General features: G+C 47.0%; 1 protein-coding gene across 1 annotated transcript in view; it reads right to left on the bottom strand.

Annotated features, from left to right (window-relative positions):
* The window catches only part of LOC116371807 (dedicator of cytokinesis protein 1-like), a gene marked incomplete at its 5' end in the record, with an annotated part of 201,797 nt that overhangs the window by 108,890 nt on the left and 69,408 nt on the right, over nucleotides 1–23,499 (bottom strand). The window contains 2 exon segments of the mRNA XM_031820823.1: nucleotides 669–817; nucleotides 7,676–7,734. Of these exon segments, the coding sequence (XP_031676683.1) occupies nucleotides 669–817; nucleotides 7,676–7,734 (208 nt within the window).

Genomic DNA, 23,499 nt, shown 5'->3' with positions numbered 1-23,499 from the left:
AGACTGACTGGGAGGATCTGGGAGACTGACTGGGAGGATCTGGGAAACTGACTGGGAGGATCTGGGAGACTGACTGGAAGACATGTGACCTGGTCGTAACAAAGGCAGTACATGGAAGACATGTGACCTGGTCGTAACAAGGGCAGTACATGGAAGACATGTGACCTGGTCGTAACAAGGGGAGTACATGGAAGACATGTGACCTGGTCGTAACAAAGGCAGTACATGGAAGACATGTGACGTGGTCGTAACAAGGGCAGTACATGGAAGACATGTGACCTGGTCGTAACAAAGGCAGTACATGGAAGACATGTGACCTGGTCGTAACAAGGGAGGTACATGGAAGACATGTGACCTGGTCGTAACAAGGGCAGTACATGGGCTTGACCACGCTACACTATGAGTCAATTCAGAGCTGGAAACATTTAGCAACATTACGTTAGTCTCCTGGGAGGGTGAGGTTTTAGAGGATGTTACCACCTGTCCTTGACCTCTGTTCTCCAGCTCTTTGGGGTCAATAACCGGCTGATTGACTGACCGGCTGATTGATCGACTGGCTGATTGACCGACTGACTGACTGGCTGATTGATCGACTGATTGACCGGCTGATTGATCGACTGGCTGATTGACCGACTGACTGATGGACAGACTGACTGACTGATACAGACCCGTTGGAAGCTGCATGTGAAGTGGAATTCACACTGCATCATGTCGAAGAAGATGGGGATGGTAGCTTTCCTCAGCTCTATCTCTGGGACCAGAGTCATCTCTAGGATGGGACCCACCATCTCTGGGATGAACTTGATCTTGTGTGGACCTGGGGAGAGATAAAACAGGTAGCCTAGTGGTTAGAGCTTTGGGCCAGTAACCTGGGGCAGCAGGTAGCCTAGTGGTTAGAGCGTTGGGTCAGTAACCTGGGGCAGCAGGTAGCCTAGTGGTTAGAGCGTTGGGCCAGTAACCTGGGGCAGCAGGTAGCCTAGTGGTTAGAGCGTTGGGCCAGTAACCTGGGGCAGCAGGTAGCCTAGTGGTTAGAGCGTTGGGCCAGTAACCTGGGGCAGCAGGTAGCCTAGTGGTTAGATCGTTGGGCCAGTAACCTGGGGCAGCAGGTAGCCTAGTGGTTAGAGCGTTGGGCCAGTAACCTGGGGCAGCAGGTAGCCTAGTGGTTAGAGCGTTGGGGCAGCAGGTAGCCTAGTGGTTAGAGCGTTGGGCCAGTAACCTGGGGCAGCAGGTAGCCTAGTGGTTAGAGCGTTGGGCCAGTAACCTGGGGCAGCAGGTAGCCTAGTGGTTAGAGCGTTGGGCCAGTAACCTGGGGCAGCAGGTAGCCTAGTGGTTAGAGCGTTGGGCCAGTAACCTGGGGCAGCAGGTAGCCTAGTGGTTAGAGCGTTGGGGCAGCAGGTAGCCTAGTGGTTAGAGCGTTGGGCCAGTAACCTGGGGCAGCAGGTAGCCTAGTGGTTAGAGCGTTGGGCCAGTAACCTGGGGCAGCAGGTAGCCTAGTGGTTAGAGCATTGGGCCAGTAACCTGGGGCAGCAGGTAGCCTAGTGGTTAGAGCGTTGGGCCAGTAACCTGGGGCAGCAGGTAGCCTAGGGGTTAGAGCGTTGGGCCAGTAACCAAAAGGTTGCTGGATCGAATCCCAGAGCTGACAAGGTACAAATCTGTCGTTCTGCCCCTGAACAGGCAGTTAACCCAACTGTTACAAGGCCATGATAATGGGTTGAATTCCCAGGACCACCCACACATACATTTAACAAAATAATTAGGCACTTTGGATAAAAGAGTCTGCTAAATGACATATATTATATAATCCACAGGTTATATAATGATATATAACCTGTGGATGAATACATGGATGAGGGAATAATGAACAAACGGTCAATAGATGACAGTACATTTAAAGGGGACCAGGCCATAGATAAAGGTGGTCCTCTGCAACTCAAGCTGGTTGAGCATGGAGGCACGTGGGTTCACTTCCTGCTGGGCCCCCCCCCCGTTACCAAAATATACAGAACGCACTACTGGATAAAAAGAGTTGGTTGAGCATGGAGGCACGTGGGGTTCACTTCCTGCTGGGCCCCCCCCGTTACCAAAATATACAGAACGCACTACTGGATAAAAAGAGCTGGTTGAGCATGGAGGCACGTGGGGTTCACTTCCTGCTGGCCCCCCCCCCCCCGTTACCAAAATATACAGAACGCACTACTGGATAAAAAGAGTTGGTTGAGCATGGAGGCACGTGGGGTTCACTTCCTGCTGGGCCCCCCCCCGTTACCAAAATATACAGAACGCACTACTGGATAAAAAGAGTTGGTTGAGCATGGAGGCACGTGGGGTTCACTTCCTGCTGGGCCCCCCCCCGTTACCAAAATATACAGAACGCACTACTGGATAAAAAGAGTTGGTTGAGCATGGAGGCACGTGGGGTTCACTTCCTGCTGGGCCCCCCCCCGTTACCAAAATATACAGAACGCACTACTGGATAAAAAGAGTTGCTATTTTATTATTATAATAGATGACTGAAGAGATGCAAAAATAAAAGGGACTAATAACTATTAATATGCTTATTGATTAATTATTGGTGAGTAATATGCTTATTGATTAATTATTGGTGAGTAATATGCTTATTGATCCTGTGTGGAACCTGTGAGTAATATGCTTATTGATTAATTATTGGTGAGTAATATGCTTATTGATTCATTATTGGTGAGTAATATGCTTATTGATCCTGTGTGGAACCTGTGAGTAATATGCTTATTGATTAATTATTGGTGAGTAATATGCTTATTGATTAATTATTGGTGAGTAATATGCTTATTGATCCTGTGTGGAACCTGTGAGTAATATGCTTATTGATTAATTATTGGTGAGTAATATGCTTATTGATTAATTATTGGGGAGTAATATGCTTATTGATCCTGTGTATAATTATTGGTGAGTAATATGCTTATTGATTAATTATTGGTGAGTAATATGCTTATTGATCCTGTGTGGACCTGTGAGTAATATGCTTATTGATCCTGTGTGGACCTGTGAGTAATATGCTTATTGATCCTGTGTGGAACCTGTGAGTAATATGCTTATTGATCCTGTGTGGACCTGTGAGTAATATGCTTATTGATCCTGTGTGGAACCTGTGAGTAATATGCTTATTGATCCTGTGTGGACCTGTGAGTAATATGCTTATTGATCCTGTGTGGAACCTGTGAGTAATATGCTTATTGATTAATTATTGGTGAGTAATATGCTTATTGATTAATTATTGGTGAGTAATATGCTTATTGATCCTGTGTGGAACCTGTGAGTAATATGCTTATTGATTCATTATTGGTGAGTAATATGCTTATTGATTCATTATTGGTGAGTAATATGCTTATTGATCCTGTGTATAATTATTGGGGAGTAATATGCTTATTGATCCTGTGTATAATTATTGGTGAGTAATATGCTTATTGATCCTGTGTATAATTATTGGTGAGTAATATGCTTATTGATCCTGTGTGGACCTGTGAGTAATATGCTTATTGATCCTGTGTGGACCTGTGAGTAATATGCTTATTGATCCTGTGTGGACCTGTGAGTAATATGCTTATTGATTAATTATTGGTGAGTAATATGCTTATTGATCCTGTGTGGACCTGTGAGTAATATGCTTATTGATTAATTATTGGTGAGTAATATGCTTATTGATCCTGTGTGGACCTGTGAGTAATATGCTTATTGATCCTGTGTGGACCTGTGAGTAATATGCTTATTGATCCTGTGTGGACCTGTGAGTAATATGCTTATTGATCCTGTGTGGAACCTGTGAGTAATATGCTTATTGATCCTGTGTGGACCTGTGAGTAATATGCTTATTGATCCTGTGTGGACCTGTGAGTAATATGCTTATTGATCCTGTGTGGAACCTGTGAGTAATATGCTTATTGATCCTGTGTGGACCTGTGAGGAATATGCTTATTGATCCTATGTGGAACCTGTGAGTAATATGCTTATTGATCCTGTGTGGACCTGTGAGTAATATGCTTATTGATCCTGTGTGGACCTGTGAGTAATATGCTTATTGATCCTGTGTGGACCTGTGAGTAATATGCTTATTGATCCTGTGTGGACCTGTGAGTAATATGCTTATTGATCCTGTGTGGACCTGTGAGTAATATGCTTATTGATCCTATGTGGAACCTGTGAGGAATATGCTTATTGATCCTATGTGGAACCTGTGATTAATATGCTTATTGATCCTGTGTGGACCTGTGAGGAATATGCTTATTGATCCTATGTGGAACCTGTGATTAATATGCTTATTGATCCTGTGTGGACCTGTGAGTAATATAACACTATGTGGCTGAATAAATAATAACATGAATATAACTCATATTGATAACATATTGATCTTCATAAGACCTGCAGACACATTAATACACGGATGATTACATAATTAAAGACATTAAACTAAATGACGATCAGTTCCTGGTGAGATACATAGATAATACAGAAATATTTAGCACTAACTGAAGTTTATTTAGTGCTTTATCCGGGTAGCCGGAAAGTAGAGCATTGCAGTAGTCTAACCTAGAAGTGACAAAAGCATGGATTAATTTTTCTGCATCATTTTTGGACAGAAAGTTTCTGATTTTTGCAATGTTACGTAGATGGAAAAAAGCTGTCCTCGAAACAGTCTTGATATGTTCTTCAAAAGAGAGATCAGGGTCCAGAGTAACGCTGAGGTCCTTCACAGCTTTATTTGAGACGACTGTACAACCATTAAGACTAATTGTCAGATTCAACAGAAGATCTCTTTGTTTCTTGGGACCTAGAACAAGCATCTCTGTTTTGATTCCCACACCAGTGTTATACATGAATGAGGAAATAGTTAAATAAATCAACAAATAGCATTAATAAACGATTCCTGGTGAGATGGTACAGTATGTTAAATTGTCTTGGTGTAAACCACTGGAGGACACTACTAGAGGGGCCCCCCAGGGGTATAAACATGTATCTGATGAGATGGTACAGTATGTTGGTGTAAACCACTGGAGGAAACTACTAGAGGGCCCCCCAAGGGTATAAACATGTATCTGGTGAGATGGTACAGTATGTTGGTGTTTTCCACAGGAGGAAACTACTAGAGGGGCCCCACAGGGGCATAAACATGTATCAGCAATTCCTCCAATGTCTTTTCAGTGTTCATCAGCGTTTAGATTGACATTCAGAAGATGAGAGGTGATTTTCCTAAGAAAAGCCTCAGGTCCAAAACCAGAATTGCTTGAATTATGAAAACACTGGTGTGGGAATCAATAGGACATCATGGTAAGAGTTGTACTTCAGAACGAGAGAGCATGAGAGAAATAGAAAAGCAGAGACCTATTTGAAGGAACAGAACAGGCCTATTCAAACTAACACCTTGTCATTCTCTGTCTCCTTTGTGATGTCTGTGCTGTAGTTCTGCTTCCACAACCACAACATGAAGCCAATTAACCCATGATCCGACCCTCTATTCTCTATCCTTAGTCCTTCCTGTTTTCACTAACAACCTGGTAACCCATGATCCGACCCTCTATTCTTAGTCCTTCCTGTTTTCACTAACAACCTGGTAACCCATGATCCGACCCTCTATTCTTAGTCCTTCCTGTTTTCACTAACAGCCTGGTAACCCATGATCCGACCCTCTATTCTCTATCCTTAGTCCTTCCTGTTTTCACTAACGACCTGGTAACCCATGATCTGACCCTCTATTCTTAGTCCTTCCTGTTTTCACTAACAACCTGGTAACCCATGATCCGACCCTCTATTCTCTATCCTTAGTCCTTCCTGTTTTCACTAACAACCTGGTAACCCATGATCCGACCCTCTATTCTTAGTCCTTCCTGTTTTCACTAACAACCTGGTAACCCATGATCCGACCCTCTATTCTCTATCCTTAGTCCTTCCTGTTTTCACTAACAATCTGGTAACCCATGATCCGACCCTCTATTCTTAGTCCTTCCTGTTTTCACTAACAACCTGGTAACCCATGATCCGACCCTCTATTCTCTATCCTTAGCCCTTCCTGTTTTCACTAACAATCTGGTAACCCATGATTCGACCCTCTATTCTCTATCCTTAGTCCTTCCTGTTTTCACTAACAAGCTGGTAACCCATGATCCGACCCTCTGTCCTAGTCCTTCCTGTTTTCACTAACAACCTGGTAACCCATGATCCGACCCTCTATCATCTATCCTTAGTCCTTCCTGTTTTCACTAACAACCTGGTAACCCATGATCCGACCCTCTATTCTCTATCCTTAGTCCTTCCTGTTTTCACTAACAATCTGGTAACCCATGATCCGACCCTCTATTCTCTATCCTTCGTCCTTCTTGTTTTCACTAACAACCTGGTAACCCATGATCCGACCCTCTATTCTTAGTCCTTCCTGTTTTCACTAACAACCTGGTAACCCATGATCCGACCCTCTATCCTCTATCCTTAGTTCTTCCTGTTTTCACTAACAAGCTGTTAACCCATGATCCGACCCTCTGTCCTTATTCCTTCCTGTTTTCACTAACAACCAGGTAACCCATGATCCGACCCTCTGTCCTTAGTCCCTCCTGTTATCACTAACAACCTGGTAACCCATGATCTGACCCTCTATCCTCTATCCTTAGTTCTTCCTGTTTTCACTAACAAGCTGTTAACCCATGATCCGACCCTCTGTCCTTATTCCTTCCTGTTTTCACTAACAACCAGGTAACCCATGATCCGACCCTCTGTCCTTAGTCCCTCCTGTTATCACTAACAACCTGGTAACCCATGATCTGACCCTCTATTCTTAGTCCTTCCTGTTTTCAATAACAACCTGGTAACCCATGATCCGACCCTCTATCCTCTATCCTTAGTACTTCCTGTTTTCACTAACAAGCTGTTAACCCATGATCCGACCCTCTGTCCTCCATCCTTATTCCTTCCTGTTTTCACTAACAACCTGGTAACCACTCCAGACAAACTCCCAGATGGACCCGGATATAAACATAACACTTAGGAAATATCCCACTTCAACATGTGTCATTGACCTTCTAATAGTGACTGTACGACACTTGCAGGGATCTGTGAATGAAGGGCATGAGAAGTTGAATGTATATGGAACTAAAATGAATTGGATTAAATATAACATTGTGAGAATATGGTTTGCAACATGGTTCAATGAGAGATGAAGAGATGGAGAAAACACCTGTCTCCGGATTACATCATCAAACTAAGGGCAATCGTGGCATGGCATCAGGGAGACGCGTCCATCAGGCATGATGATGTATACAGGAAAGATAGTCTAGCGTTAACTAGCTACATTTTCAGATATTTCACATTTCTAATTTAGACAGAAAGTAGTTTCATTTCATCGTTGTTTACTAAACTGCCGGTACTCACTCTGTTTAGCACATGGCCTCACATGTGAAAGAAGAGCTCTCCAGTAGTAGTACCAAAACATTAAAGGGTCATTTTCTCAAAAGTGGGGTTACAAGTTTATCAACTTTCAAAGCAGAATTACATTCCAATTGTTCCTCAACAGTAGTGTTATGATATACCATTTTCTAGCTCTGAGTCTCTACTTAAAAAAAAAACCCATCTGAAGAGTTGCTACATAAGACCGAATGGAGCCGGTCGGTCACATATGAATACATATGAAGAACACGAAATAGATGATTCATACCTAGATTATACCACATGTCTCTGATCTCAAAGCCGATCTGTCTCCTCATGTCCTGGTACCTGAAACACACAGAAACACACATGCATTTACATACACTGATGCCAACCACTGTCCTGTACTAGTGACCAGTCTAACATGGTTAACTGTCCTGTACTAGTGACTAGTCTAACATGGTTAACTGTCCTGTACTAGTGACTAGTCTAACATGGTTAACTGTCCTGTACTAGTGACCAGTCCAACATGGTTAACTGTCCTGTACTAGTGACCAGTCCAACATGGTTAACTGTCCTGTACTAGTGACCAGTCCAACATGGTTAACTGTCCTGTACTAGTGACTAGTCTAACATGGTTAACTGTCCTGTACTAGTGACTAGTCTAACATGGTTAACTGTCCTGTACTAGTGACCAGTCCAACATGGTTAACTGTCCTGTACTAGTGACCAGTCCAACATGGTTAACTGTCCTGTACTAGTGGTCCAACATGGTTAACTGTCCCGTACTAGTGACCAGTCCAACATGGTTAACTGTCCTGTACTAGTGACCAGTCCAACATGGTTAACTGTCCTGTACTAGTGACCAGTCCAACATGGTTAACTGTCCTGTACTAGTGACCAGTCCAACATGGTTAACTGTCCTGTACTAGTAGCCAGTCCAACATGGTTAACTGTCCTGTACTAGTGGTCCAACATGGTTAACTGTCCTGTACTAGTGACCAGTCCAACATGGTTAACTGTCCTGTACTAGTGACCAGTCCAACATGGTTAACTGTCCTGTACTAGTGACCAGTCCAACATGGTTAACTGTCCTGTACTAGTGGTCCAACATGGTTAACTGTCCTGTACTAGTGACCAGTCCAACATGGTTAACAGTCCTGTACTAGTGACCAGTCTAACATGGTTAACTGTCCTGTACTAGTGACCAGTCCAACATGGTTTATTGACAATAAGTACTATAGGAGGGTAAACAACTGGTTCCCACTTTAAACAAAGTACAACTTATAAAGTCTTTATACAAAGTGCATACAGGCTTTATAAGCACCCCAGTGTATAGCGGGTGACATAACCATTCCCAGTGAATTGCCGATTGTGACATAACACACTATGTATGTTCATACACCATTTATACAGTATGAGACGCTTATAGATAATGTGAGAATCCTTTATGTGGTGCGTATGAAGCCTTTATAATGCTTTCCAACCTGTGAAGAATATTTCAAGAGCAGCATCATAACATAACAAATCTGAAACGTTTTTGTCCAAAAAATGGGATGCAGAATAACGAAAGTGTTTTTGTCACTTCTAGATTAGACTATTGCAACGCTCTACTGTCTGGCTACTTCTATATTAGACTACTGCAATGCTCTACTGTCTGGCTACTTCTATATTAGACGACTGCAATGCTCTACTGTCTGGCTACTTCTATATTAGACTACTGCAATGCTCTACTGTCTGGCTACTTCTATATTAGACTACTGCAACGCTCTACTGTCTGGCTACTTCTAGATTAGACTATTGCAACGCTCTAGTCTCTGGCTACTTCTATATTAGACTACTGCAACGCTCTACTGTCTGGCTACTTCTAGATTAGACTACTGCAACACTCTACTGTCTGGCTACTTCTATATTAGACTACTGCAATGCTCTACTGTCTGGCTACTTCTAGATTAGACGACTGCAATGCTCTACTGTCTGGCTACTTCTATATTAGACTACTGCAATGCTCTACTGTCTGGCTACTTCTAGATTAGACTACTGCAACGCTCTAGTCTCTGGCTACTTCTATATTAGACTACTGCAACGCTCTACTGTCTGGCTACTTCTAGAATAGACTACTGCAACGCTCTACTGTCTGGCTACTTCTATATTAGACTACTGCAATGCTCTACTGTCTGGCTACTTCTAGATTAGACTACTGCAACACTCTAGTCTCTGGCTACTTCTATATTAGACTACTGCAACGCTCTACTGTCTGGCTACTTCTATATTAGACGACTGCAACGCTCTACTGTCTGGCTACTTCTACATTAGACTACCGCAACACTCTACTGTCTGGCTACTTCTATATTAGACTACTGCAATGCTCTACAGTCTGGCTACTTCTATATTAGACGACTGCAACGCTCTACTGTCTGGCTACTTCTATATTAGACTACTGCAACGCTCTACTGTCTGGCTACTTCTATATTAGACTACTGCAACGCTCTAATGTCTGGCTACTTCTATATTAGACTACTGCAACGCTCTAGTCTCCGGCTTCCCGTATAAAGAACTACATAAACATCAGCTAGTTCTCAACACGGCTGCTAGAATCTTGACTAGAACCCCAAAATTCAATCATATTGCTCCAGTGCTAGCCTTTCTACACTGGCTTCCTGTCAAAGCAAGGGCTGATTTCAAGATGTTACTGCTAACCTACAAAGCATTACATGGGCTTGCTCCTACCTATCTCTCGGATTTGGTCCTGCCGTACATACCTACACGTACGCTACGGTCACAAGACGCAGGCCTCCTAATTGTCCCTAGAATTTCTAAGCAAACAGCAGGAGGCAGGGTTTTGTCCTATAGAGCTCCATTTTTATGGAATGGTCTGCTTATCCATGTGAGAGACGTAGACTCGGTCGTGACCTTTAAGTCTTTACTGAAGACTCCTATGGCCCAGGGGTGTGAAGGTGAATGGCAAGGCACTGGCATGACGAACTGCCCTTGCTGTCTCTGCGTGGCCGGTTCCCCTCTCACCACTGGGATTCTGTGCATCTGACCTGATTACGGGGGCTGAGTCACTGGCTTACTGGTGCTACTATACTGTACTGCTGTCTCTGCCTGGCTGGTTCCCCTCTCTCCACTGGGATTCTCTGCATCTGACCCGATTACGGGGGCTGAGTCACTGGCTTACTGGTGCTACTATACTGTACTGCTGTCTCTGCCTGGCTGGTTCACCTCTCTCCACTGTGATTCTCTGCCTCTGACCCGATTACGGGGGCTGAGTCACTTACTACTCGTGGTAGTACGTTTGTGGTCTGGTGATATCATTCCCCCCCGTGCTTCTACCTCTGCATTGCTTGCTGTTTGGGGTTTTAGGCTGGGTTTCTGTACAGCACTTTGTGACATCTGCTGATGTAAAAAGGGCTTTGTAAATACATTTGATTTTTAAAGTGGGACCAAAAACATCTACAACCATCACTCACTCAGACAAACAGATTCGGTAATCACATACAGGGCCTTTGGAAAGAATTCAGACCCATTGACTTTTCCCACATTTTGTTACGTTACAGCCTTATTCTAAAATGTATGAAAAACAAAATCCTCAGCAATCTACTCACAATACCCCATAATGACATCACAATACCCCCATAATGACAGCACAATACCCCATAATGACATCACAATACCCCCATAATGACATCACAATACCCCATAATGACATCACAATACCCCATAATGACATCACAATACCCCATAATGACAATGAACGATGCTGCAAATGCATTAACAATAAAAAACTGAAATATGACATTTAGGTAAGTATTCAGACCCTTCGCTATGAAACTTGAAATTGAGCTCAGGTGCATCTTGTTTCCATTGATCATCCTTGAGATGTTTCTACAACTTGATTGGAGTCCACCTGTGGTAAATGCAATTGATTGGACATGATTTGGAAAGGCACATACCTGTCTATATAAGGTCCTGAAGTTGACAGTGCATGTCAGAGCAAAAACCAAGTCATGAGGTCAAACAAATTGTCCGTAGAGCTCCGAGACAGGATTGTGTCGAGGCACAGATCTGGGGAAGGGTACCAAAACATGGCTGCCGCATTGAAGGTCCCCAAAAACACAGTGTTCTCCATCATTCTTAAATGGAACAAGTTTGGAACCACCAAGACTCGTCCTAGAGCTGGCCACCCTGCCAAACTGAGCAATCGGGGAAGAAGGGCCTTTGTCAGGGAGGTGACCAATAACCTAATGGTCATTCTGACAGAGCTCTAGAGCTCCCCTGTGGAGATGGGAGAACCTTCCAGAAGGACAACCATCACTGCAGCACTCCACCAATCAGACCTTTATGGTAGAGTGGCCAGACGGAAACCACTCCTCAGTAAAAGGCACATGACAGCCCGCTTGGACTTTGCCAAAAGGCACCTAAAGATTATCAGACCATGAGAAACAAGATTCTCTGGTCTGATGAAACCAAGATTCAACTATTTCGTCCTGAATCCCAAGAGTCACGTCTGGAGGAAAACTGGCACCATCCCTATGATGAAGCATGGTGGTGGCAGCATCATGCTGTGGGGTTGTTTTAGTCGGGATCGAGGCAAAGATGAATGGAGCAAAGAACAGAGAGATCCTTGATGAAAACCTGCTGATAAATCAACCTCAGTGAGTGCAGTCATCTCAAATAAAACTGAAGGACCTTGGCGTTACTCTGGACCCTGATCTCTCTTTTGAAGAATATATCAAGACTATTTCAAGGACAGCTTTTTTCCATCTACGTAACATTGCAAAAATCTGAAACTTTCTGTCCAAAAATGATGCAGAAAAATTAATCCATGCTTTTGTCACTTCTAGGTTAGACCACTGCAATGCTCTACTTTCCGGCTACCCGGATAAAGCACTAAATAAACTTCAGTTAGTGCTAAATACGGCTGCTAGAATCCTGACTAGAACCAAAACATCTGATCATATTACTCCAGTGCTAGCCTCTCTACACTGGCTTCCTATTAAGGTTAGGGCTGATTTCAAGGTTTTACTGCTAACCTACAAAGCATTACATGGGCGTTCTCATGTCTTTCCGATTTGGTCCTGCCGTACATACCTACACGTAAACAGTTTACTCCTATAGAGCTCAATTTTTACGGAATGGCTCAAGACCTCAGACTAGGGCAAAGGTTCACCTTCCAACAGGACAACGAACCTAAACACACAGCCAAGACAACGCAGGAGCTGCTTTGGGGACAAGTCTCTGAATGTCCTTGAGTGGCCCAGCCAGAACCCGGACTTGAACCCTAAAGGCTGTAATTACTGCCAAAGGTTGTAGGTGTAAAGGGTCTGAATACTTATGTAAATGTGATTTCTGTTTATTTATTTTTAATACATTAGCAAAAAATGTCTAAAAACCTCTTTTTGCTATGCCGTTATGGGTTATTGTGTGTAGGTTTATGAGAAGAAAAAAAAAATGTAATCAATTTAAATTTAAAAATAATAATGTTAATTTGTTATTAATTAATTCAATTTTAGCATAAGGCTGTAATGTTACAAAATGAGGAAAAAGTCAAGGGGTCTGAATACTTTACAAAAGCCCTGTACATTAGAACTCATAACATATCAGAACTCAAAGCCTAAAAGTGGCTTTACTAGGAAGCATATTCTGTATCAACAATGACAGAGAAGAAAACATTTAGGTGATCGGTACTGTGTTCCAATCCGACAAAAGGATCTGCATCAACTCATATACAAGTGTTTTACCAGCAAATATCCACAAAAGGTTATTCTATTCTTCTATTCTATTTATCCCTCCAACTGTTCCACTGCAACTGTTGTTGCCCTCTAATTCAGGACCAGGTGGGGTGATATTAATGATCAGGGCCTGATTTAGACCTGGGACACCAGGTGGGGTGATATTAATGATCAGGGCCTGATTTAGACCTGGGACACCAGGTGGGTGATATTGATGATCAGGGCCTGATTTAGACCTGGTACACCAAGTGGGTGATATTAATGATCAGGGCCTGATTTAGACCTGGGACACCAGGTGGGGTGATATTAACGATCAGTGCCTGATTTAGACCTGGGACACCAGGTGGGGTGATATTAATGATCAGGGCCTGATTTAGACCTGGGACACCAGGTGGGTGATATTAATGATCAGGTAGAACAGAACACCAGCAGGCTCCAGACCTCATAGGGTCAAAGTTGAATACCCATGTTCTATATTAACAAAGATAAGGTTTACAAAAACAAAGCATTTTGGAGAGTGGAATTCAGGATTTATTTAAATTACCCAAAGCAATGCCTGTGTTGTGTGGATTACGATACAGTATATTTTAGTATAAAACAATCCTTTATGGGAGGAGGAGGAGGCAGAGGAGGAGGAAGAGGAGGAGGAGGCGGAGGAGGAGGAAGAGGAGGAGGAAGAGGGGGAGGAGGAGGAGGAAGAGGAGGTGGAGGTGGAGGAGGAAGAGGAGGAGGTGGAGGTGGAGGAGGAGGAGGTGGAGGAGGAAGAGGTGGAGGAGGCGGAGGAGAAAGAGGAGGAGGAGGAAGAGGAGGAGGTGGAGGTGGAGGAGGAGGTGGAGGAGGAAGAGGTGGAGGAGGCAGAGGAGAAAGAGGAGGAGGAGGAAGAGGAGAAGTGACACTGACACTAACTGACTGGAACTCTGAGAGAAAGGAGGACCAGGGAGGAAATGAGAGGACACAGGAGGAGAGTGACAGTGAAAGCGAGGAGAGAAGAAGGACTGAGTAGGACAGAGGGTGACTGAAGAAGAAGAGAACAAGCAGTGAGAGAGACAGTAATTGCAATACACTCACATTGTCATTGACAGGGTTTGGCTTTTTGTCTGTAATGAACAGGAAACAAGGGTTCCTGACTGACTTTAACAGACACAGCGATTCAGTTCACTCAGGACATGTCTGACATCACTTTAACTACAACAACAAAATGGTGGCCGACATTAAAGCAGTCGACCACAGCAGTCGACCACAGCAGTCGACCACAGACCACTACCGTCATGAGTAAGGATGCAGAATTCTGGTAACTGATTGGATGATTCTGGCATTTCCTGCTTATTCCCCCTTAATTCAAGGAATCTTTAAAACAGGATTTCTGGGAAAGCAGGACATTTTGGGAAAGTTCCAGGCATTTGGCGACCGTAGTCATGGAGACCGTTGAACAATCCTGAGACATCAGCCACCGACTGACTGACTAGCTGGCTGACTGTGACTGCTGGCTGGCACGTACTGTGGATGATTGGCTGAATGAATGACTTACTGGCTGGCTTACTGTGACTGACAGGCTTGCTGGCTGATTGACTGACTGGCTTGGCTGTGACACGTTTGTCCCCTCTCTCATGGCTGAATGATAGAGACATGGAGGGATGACTCCTTCCAAGAAGCGGAGGAGAGGACCAGAGAGAGAGAGAGAGAGAGAGAGAGAGAGAGAGAGAGAGAGAGAAAGAAGAGGAGAGAGAGAGAGAGAGAGAGAGAGAGAGACGAGAGGAGAGAGAGAGAGAGGAGGACGGAAGAGAGAGAGAGAGACGGAGAGAGAGAGAAGAGAGAGGAGAGAGAGAGAGAGAGAGTAGGGAGATAGAACGGTAGAGACTGAAACCAGACCACGGGTAGATACTGGTGAAAGAAACCCTCCTCAACCCCTCCTCACCACGGTACCCTGAACCCCTCCTCACCAAGGTAGATACTGGTACCCTGAACTCCTCCTCCCCTCTTCACCACGGGTGAAGAGAACCCTGGGAGAGAGGAGATACGGTAGATACTGAGTACCCTGAGAAGAGATGGACCCTGAAGGAGAGAGAGGGAGGGACCTGGAAAGGACCCTGAACGGTAGATACGGTAGGAGGAGAGACCTCCAGAGAGAGAGAGAGAGAGGGAGAGAGAGAGAGAGAGAGACACGAGAGAGGAGGAGAGAGAGGAGAGAGAAACCACTTCCTCCCCTCCTTCACACGGTAGATACTGGTACCCAACCCTGAACCCCTCCCTCACACACGGTAGATACTGGTACCCTGAACCCCTCCTCCCCTCCTCACCACGGGTAGATACTGGTACCCTGAAACCCTCCTCACCACGGTAGATACTGATACCCTGAACCCCTCCTCACCAAGGTAGATACTGGTACCCTGAACTCCTCCTCCCCTCTTCACCACGGTAGATACTGGTACCCTGAACCCCTCCTCACCACGGTAGATACTGGTACCCTGAGCCCCTCCTCCCTTCCTCACCACGGTAGATACTGGTACCCTGAAACCCTCCTCACCACGGTAGATACTGGTACCCTGAACCCCTCCTCACCAAGGTAGATACTGGTACCCTGAACTCCTCCTCCCCTCCTCACCACGGTAGATACTGGTACCCTGAACCCCTCCTCACCACGGTAGATACTGGTACCCTGAACCCCTCCTCCCCTCCTCACCACGGTAGATACTGGTACCCTGAACCCCTCCTCACCACAGTAGATACTGGTACCCTGAACCCATCCTCACCACGGTAGATACTGGTACCCTGAACCCCTCCTCACCACGGTAGATACTGGTATCCTGAACCCCTCCTCCCCCTCCTCAACACAGTAGATACTGGTACCCTGAACCCCTCCTCACCACGGTAGATACTGGTACCCTGAACCCCTCCTCACCACGGTAGATACTGGTACCCTGAACCCCTCCTCCCCTCCTCACCACGGTAGATACTGGTACCCTGAACCCCTCCTCTCCACGATAGATACTGGTACCCTGAACCCCTCCTCACCATGGTAGATACTGGTACCCTGAACCCCTCCTCCCCTCGGGTAGATACTGGTACCCTGAACCCCTCCTCACCACGGTAGATACTGGTACCCTGAACCCCTCCTCACCTCGGTAGATACTGGTACCCTGAACCCCTCCTCACCACGGTAGATACTGGTACCCTGAACCCCTCCTCACCACGGTAGATACTGGTACCCTGAACCCCTCCTCCCCTCCTCACCACGGTAGATACTGGTACCCTGAACCCCTCCTCACCACGGTAGATACTAGTACCCTGAACCCCTCCTCACCACGGTAGATACTGGTACCCTGAACCCCTCCTCCCCTCCTCACCACGGTAGATACTGGTACCCTGAACCCCTCCTCCCCACGGTAGATACTGGTACCCTGAACCCTCCTCACCACGGTAGATACTGGTACCCTGAACCCCTCCTCCCCTCCTCACCACGGTAGATACTGGTACCCTGAACCCCTCCTCCCCAGGGTAGATACTGGTACCCTGAACCCCTCCTCACCACGGTAGATACTGGTACCCTGAACCCCTCCTCACCACGGTAGATACTGGTACCCTGAACCCCTCCTCCCCTCCTCACCACGGTAGATACTGGTACCCTGAACCCCTCCTCCCCTCCTCACCATGGTAGATACTGGTACCCTGAACCCCTCCTCACCATGGTAGATACTGGTACCCTGAACCCCTCCTCCCCACGGTAGATACTGGTACCCTGAACCCTTCCTCACCACGGTAGATACTGGTACCCTGAACCCCTCCTCACCACGGTAGATACTGGTACCCTGAACCCCTCCTCCCCTCCTCACCACGGTAGATACTGGTACCCTGAACCCCTCCTCCCCTCCTCACCACGGTAGATACTGGTACCCTGAACCCCTCCTCACCACGGTAGATACTAGTACCCTGAACCCCTCCTCACCACGGTAGATACTGGTACCCTGAACCCCTCCTCCCCTCCTCACCACGGTAGATACTGGTACCCTGAACCCCTCCTCCCCTCCTCACCACGGTAGATACTGGTACCCTGAACCCCTCCTCACCACGGTAGATACTGGTACCCTGAACCCCTCCTCCCCTCCTCACCACGGTAGATACTGGTACCCTGAACCCCTCCTCCCCAGGGTAGATACTGGTACCCTGAACCCCTCCTCACCACGGTAGATACTGGTACCCTGAACCCCTCCTCACCACGGTAGATACTGGTACCCTGAACCCCTCCTCCCCTCCTCACCACGGTAGATACTGGTACCCTGAACCCCTCCTCCCCTCCTCACCACGGTAGATACTGGTACCCTGAACCCCTCCTCACCATGGTAGATACTGGTACCCTGAACCCCTCCTCCCCACGGTAGATACTGGTACCCTGAACCCTTCCTCACCACGGTAGATACTGGTACCCTGAACCCCTCCTCACCACGGTAGATACTGGTACCCTGAACCCCTCCTCACCACGATAGATACTGGTACCCTGAACCCCTCCTCACCACGGTAGATACTGGTACCCTGAACCCTCCTCACCACGGTAGATACTGGTACCCTGAACCCCTCCTCCCCTCCTCACCACGGTAGATACTGGTACCCTGAACCCCTCCTCCCCTCCTCACCACGGTAGATACTGGTACCCTGAACCCCTCCTCACCATGGTAGATACTGGTACCCCTGAACCCCTCCTCCCCACGGGTAGATACTGGTACCCTGAACCCCTCCTCACCACGATAGATACTGGTAACCCTGAACCCCTCCTCACCACGGTAGATACTGGTACCCTGAACCCCTCCTCACCACGGTAGATACTGGTACCCTGAACCCCTCCTCACCACGGTAGATACTGGTACCCTGAACCCCTCCTCCCCTCCTCACCACGGTAGATACTGGTACCCTGAACCCCTCCTCACCACGGTAGATACTGGTACCCTGAACCCCTCCTCACCAAGGTAGATACTGGTACCCTGAACCCCTACTCCCCTCCTCACCACGGTAGATACTGGTACCCTGAACCCCTCCTCCCCTCCTCATCACGGTAGATACTGGTACCCTGAACCCCTCCTCACCACGGTAGATACTGGTACCCTGAACCCCTCCTCACCACGGTAGATACTGGTACCCTGAACCCCTCCTCCCCTAATCAAATGTATTTACAAAGCCCTTTTTACATCAGCAGATGTCACAAAGTGCTGTACAGAAACCCAGCCTAAAACCCCAAACAGCAAGCAATGCAGAGGTAGAAGCACGGGGGGGAATGATATCACCAGACCACAAACGTACTACCACGAGTAGTAAGTGACTCAGCCCCCGTAATCGGGTCAGAGGCAGAGAATCACAGTGGAGAGAGGGGAACCAGCCAGGCAGAGACAGCAGTACAGTATAGTAGCACCAGTAAGCCAGTGACTCAGCCCCCGTAATCGGGTCAGATGCAGAGAATCCCAGTGGAGAGAGGGGAACCAGCCAGGCAGAGACAGCAGTACAGTATAGTAGCACCAGTAAGCCAGTGACTCAGCCCCCGTAATCAGGTCAGATGCACAGAATCCCAGTGGTGAGAGGGGAACCGGCCACGCAGAGACAGCAAGGGCAGTTCGTCATGCCAGTGCCTTGCCATTCACCTTCACACCCCTGGGCCATAGGAGTCTTCAGTAAAGACTTAAAGGTCACGACCGAGTCTACGTCTCTCACATGGATAAGCAGACCATTCCATAAAAATGGAGCTCTATAGGAGAAAACCCTGCCTCCTGCTGTTTGCTTAGAAATTCTAGGGACAATTAGGAGGCCTGCGTCTTGTGACCGTAGCGTACGTGTAGGTATGTACGGCAGGACCAAATCCGAGAGATAGGTAGGAGCAAGCCCATGTAATGCTTTGTAGGTTAGCAGTAACATCTTGAAATCAGCCCTTGCTTTGACAGGAAGCCAGTGTAGAAAGGCTAGCACTGGAGCAATATGATTGAATTTTGGGGTTCTAGTCAAGATTCTAGCAGCCGTGTTGAGAACTAGCTGATGTTTATGTAGTTCTTTATACGGGAAGCCGGAGACTAGAGCGTTGCAGTAGTCTAATATAGAAGTAGCCAGACATTAGAGCGTTGCAGTAGTCTAATATAGAAGTAGCCAGACAGTAGAGCGTTGCAGTAGTCTAATATAGAAGTAGCCAGACAGTAGAGCGTTGCAGTCGTCTAATATAGAAGTAGCCAGACTGTAGAGCATTGCAGTAGTCTAATATAGAAGTAGCCAAACAGTAGAGTGTTGCAGTAGTCTAATCTAGAAGTAGCCAGACAGTAGAGCGTTGCAGTAGTCTAATCTAGAAGTAGCCAGACAGTAGAGTGTTGCAGTAGTCTAATATAGAAGTAGCCAGACAGTAGAGTGTTGCGGTAGTCTAATGTAGAAGTAGCCAGACAGTAGAGCGTTGCAGTCGTCTAATATAGAAGTAGCCAGACAGTAGAGCGTTGCAGTAGTCTAATATGGAAGTAGCCAGAGACTAGAGTGTTGCAGTACGGTAGATACTGGTACCCTGAACCCTTCCTCACCACGGTAGATACTGGTACCCTGAACCCCTCCTCACCACGGTAGATACTGGTACCCTGAACCCCTCCTCCCTCCTCACCACGGTAGATACTGGTACCCTGAACCCCTCCTCCCCTCCTCACCACGGTAGATACTGGTACCCTGAACCCCTCCTCACCACGGTAGATACTAGTACCCTGAACCCCTCCTCACCACGGTAGATACTGGTACCCTGAACCCCTCCTCCCCTCCTCACCACGGTAGATACTGGTACCCTGAACCCCTCCTCCCCTCCTCACCACGGTAGATACTGGTACCCTGAACCCCTCCTCACCACGGTAGATACTGGTACCCTGAACCCCTCCTCCCCTCCTCACCACGGTAGATACTGGTACCCTGAACCCCTCCTCCCCAGGGTAGATACTGGTACCCTGAACCCCTCCTCACCACGGTAGATACTGGTACCCTGAACCCCTCCTCACCACGGTAGATACTGGTACCCTGAACCCCTCCTCCCCTCCTCACCACGGTAGATACTGGTACCCTGAACCCCTCCTCCCCTCCTCACCACGGTAGATACTGGTACCCTGAACCCCTCCTCACCATGGTAGATACTGGTACCCTGAACCCCTCCTCCCCACGGTAGATACTGGTACCCTGAACCCTTCCTCACCACGGTAGATACTGGTACCCTGAACCCCTCCTCACCACGGTAGATACTGGTACCCTGAACCCCTCCTCACCACGATAGATACTGGTACCCTGAACCCCTCCTCACCACGGTAGATACTGGTACCCTGAACCCCTCCTCACCACGGTAGATACTGGTACCCTGAACCCCTCCTCCCCTCCTCACCACGGTAGATACTGGTACCCTGAACCCCTCCTCCCCTCCTCACCACGGTAGATACTGGTACCCTGAACCCCTCCTCACCATGGTAGATACTGGTACCCTGAACCCCTCCTCCCCACGGTAGATACTGGTACCCTGAACCCCTCCTCACCACGATAGATACTGGTACCCTGAACCCCTCCTCACCACGGTAGATACTGGTACCCTGAACCCCTCCTCACCACGGTAGATACTGGTACCCTGAACCCCTCCTCACCACGGTAGATACTGGTACCCTGAACCCCTCCTCCCCTCCTCACCACGGTAGATACTGGTACCCTGAACCCCTCCTCACCACGGTAGATACTGGTACCCTGAACCCCTCCTCACCAAGGTAGATACTGGTACCCTGAACCCCTACTCCCCTCCTCACCACGGTAGATACTGGTACCCTGAACCCCTCCTCCCCTCCTCATCACGGTAGATACTGGTACCCTGAACCCCTCCTCCCCTCCTCACCACGGTAGATACTGGTACCCTGAACCCCTCCTCCCCACGGTAGATACTGGTACCCTGAACCCCTCCTCACCACGGTAGATACTGGTACCCTGAACCCCTCCTCACCACGGTAGATACTGGTACCCTGAACCCCTCCTCCCCTCCTCACCACGGTAGATACTGGTACCCTGAACCCCTCCTCACCACAGTAGATACTGGTACCCTGAACCCCTCCTCACCACGGTAGATACTGGTACCCTGAACCCCTCCTCACCACGGTAGATACTGGTACCCTGAACCCCTCCTCCCCTCCTCACCACGGTAGATACTGGTACCCTGAACCCCTCCTCCCCTCTTCACCATGGTAGATACTGGTACCCTGAACCCCTCCTCCCCTCCTCACCACGGTAGATACTGGTACCCTGAACCCCTCCTCACCACGGTAGATACTGGTACCCTGAACCCCTCCTCCCCTCCTCACCACGGTAGATACTGGTACCCTGAACCCCTCCTCACCACGGTAGATACTGGTACCCTGAACCCCTCCTCACCACGGTAGATACTGGTACCCTGTTTATGGTTCATGTGAAACTGTCATCTGCTACGTGAATTCATCTGACTGCTACAGTGTCAGTCAGTCAGCTAGATAGAAAGTCAGTCAGCTAGACAGACATTAAGACAGCTAGTCAGACAGATAGTCAGTTAAACAGAGTTTGTGTGTCTGTGTGAGTCTGTGTGTGTGAGTCTGTGTGTGTGTGAGTGTGTATGAGTGTGTGTGTGTGTGTGTGTGTGTGTGTGTGTGTGTGTGTGTGTGTGTGTGTGTGTGTGTGTGTGTGTGTGTGTGTGTGTGTGTGTGTGTGTGTGTGTGTGTGTGTGTGTGTGTGTGTGTGTGTGTATGTGTGTGTGTGTGTGTGTGTCTGTGAGTGTGTGTGTGTGTGTGTGTGTCTGTGTGTGTGTCTGTGAGTGTGTGTGTGTGTGTGTCTGTGTGTGTGTGTCTGTGTGTGTGTGTATCACCACGAGATGATGCAACAGTCTGTAGGAGTTGTTCTAGGATCAGACACATCACTGATCAAACACACTTCACCATGACATTACCCTCCCCTGCCTCTCTGCTCTGACACTCTGTGTGTGTGTGTATGTGTCTGTGTCTGTCTGTGTTGCCAGCCCAGAAGATAATAATTGGTGTGATGAAGGCGAGTGGCAGATCACAGACAGACAGACTGTGTGTGTGAGAGAGACAGAGAGACAGAGAGAGAGACAGACAGACAGGGGGACTGTGTGTGTGAGAGAGAGAGACAGAGAGAGAGAGAGACAGACAGACAGACAGGGGGACTGTGTGTGAGCATGATAGAGTGAAAGGGGAGAAACTACTGAGAGAATCCCCCATTTCTCCTTTCTTTAAAGTCCACCAAAGAAACTGTCCACATCTTTCTTTTAATGACAGGTTCAGATGTCAGTGGGAAGAACATCAAAATGAAGAGAGAATGAGAGAGAGAGAGAGAGAGAGAGAGAGAGATAGAGAGACAGAGAGACAGAGAGAGAGAGAGAGACAGAGATAGAGAGAGAAAGAGAGATAGAGACAGAGATAGAGAGAGAAAGAGAGACAGAGAGATATCTTGTGTCCTTTAGCCATTTGTACATTGTTAGAACACTGTATATATATATATAATATGACATTTGTAATGTCTTTACTGTTTTGAAACTTCTGTATGTGTAATGTTTACTGTTAATTTTTGTTGTTTTTCACTTTATATATTCACTTTGTATGTTGTCTACCTCACTTGCTTTGGCAATGTTAACACATTTTTTATTTCTACTTTGCACATTCTTCCATTGCAAAACTACCATTCCAGTATTTTACTTGCTATATTGTATTTACTTTGCCATCATGGCCTTTTTTGCCTTTACCTCCCTTCTCACCTCATTTGCTCACATTGTATATAGACTTGTTTATACTGCATTATTGACTGTATGTTTGTTTTACTCCATGTGTTACTCTGTGTCGTTGTATGTGTCGAACTGCTTTGCTTTATCTTGGCCAGGTCGCAATTGTAAATGAGAACTTGTTCTCAACTTGCCTACCTGGTTAAATAAAGGTAAAATAAATAAATAAATAAACATGTTTCCCATGCCAATAAAGCCCTTGAATTGAATTGAGATAGAGAGACAGAGAGAGACAGAGAGATAGAGAGACAGAGAGACAGAGAGATAGAGAGACAGAGAGAGAGAGACAGAGATAGAGAGAGAGAAAGAGAGAGAAAGAGAGAGACAGAGAGAGAGAGACAGAGATAGAGAGAGAGAAAGAGAGAGAGAGAGAGATAGAGAGAGACGGATAGAGAGACAGAGAGAGAGAGAGACAGAGAGAGATAGAGACAGAGAGAGATAGAGAGACAGAGAGAGACAGGGAGACAGAGAGACAGAGAGGGAGACAGAGAGGGAGACAGAGAGACAGACAGAGAGAGAGTTGAGTGTTGAGAGTTGAGAGTTGAGTCCACTCATTACCTGTATTCACTGCACCTGTTTGAACTCGTTACC

The sequence above is a fragment of the Oncorhynchus kisutch genome, unplaced genomic scaffold, assembly GCF_002021735.2.
Source record: "Oncorhynchus kisutch isolate 150728-3 unplaced genomic scaffold, Okis_V2 scaffold3693, whole genome shotgun sequence".
In the NCBI taxonomy this organism is placed as follows: Eukaryota; Metazoa; Chordata; class Actinopteri; order Salmoniformes; family Salmonidae; genus Oncorhynchus; species Oncorhynchus kisutch.
This window is presented reverse-complemented; position numbering and strand designations above follow the sequence as displayed.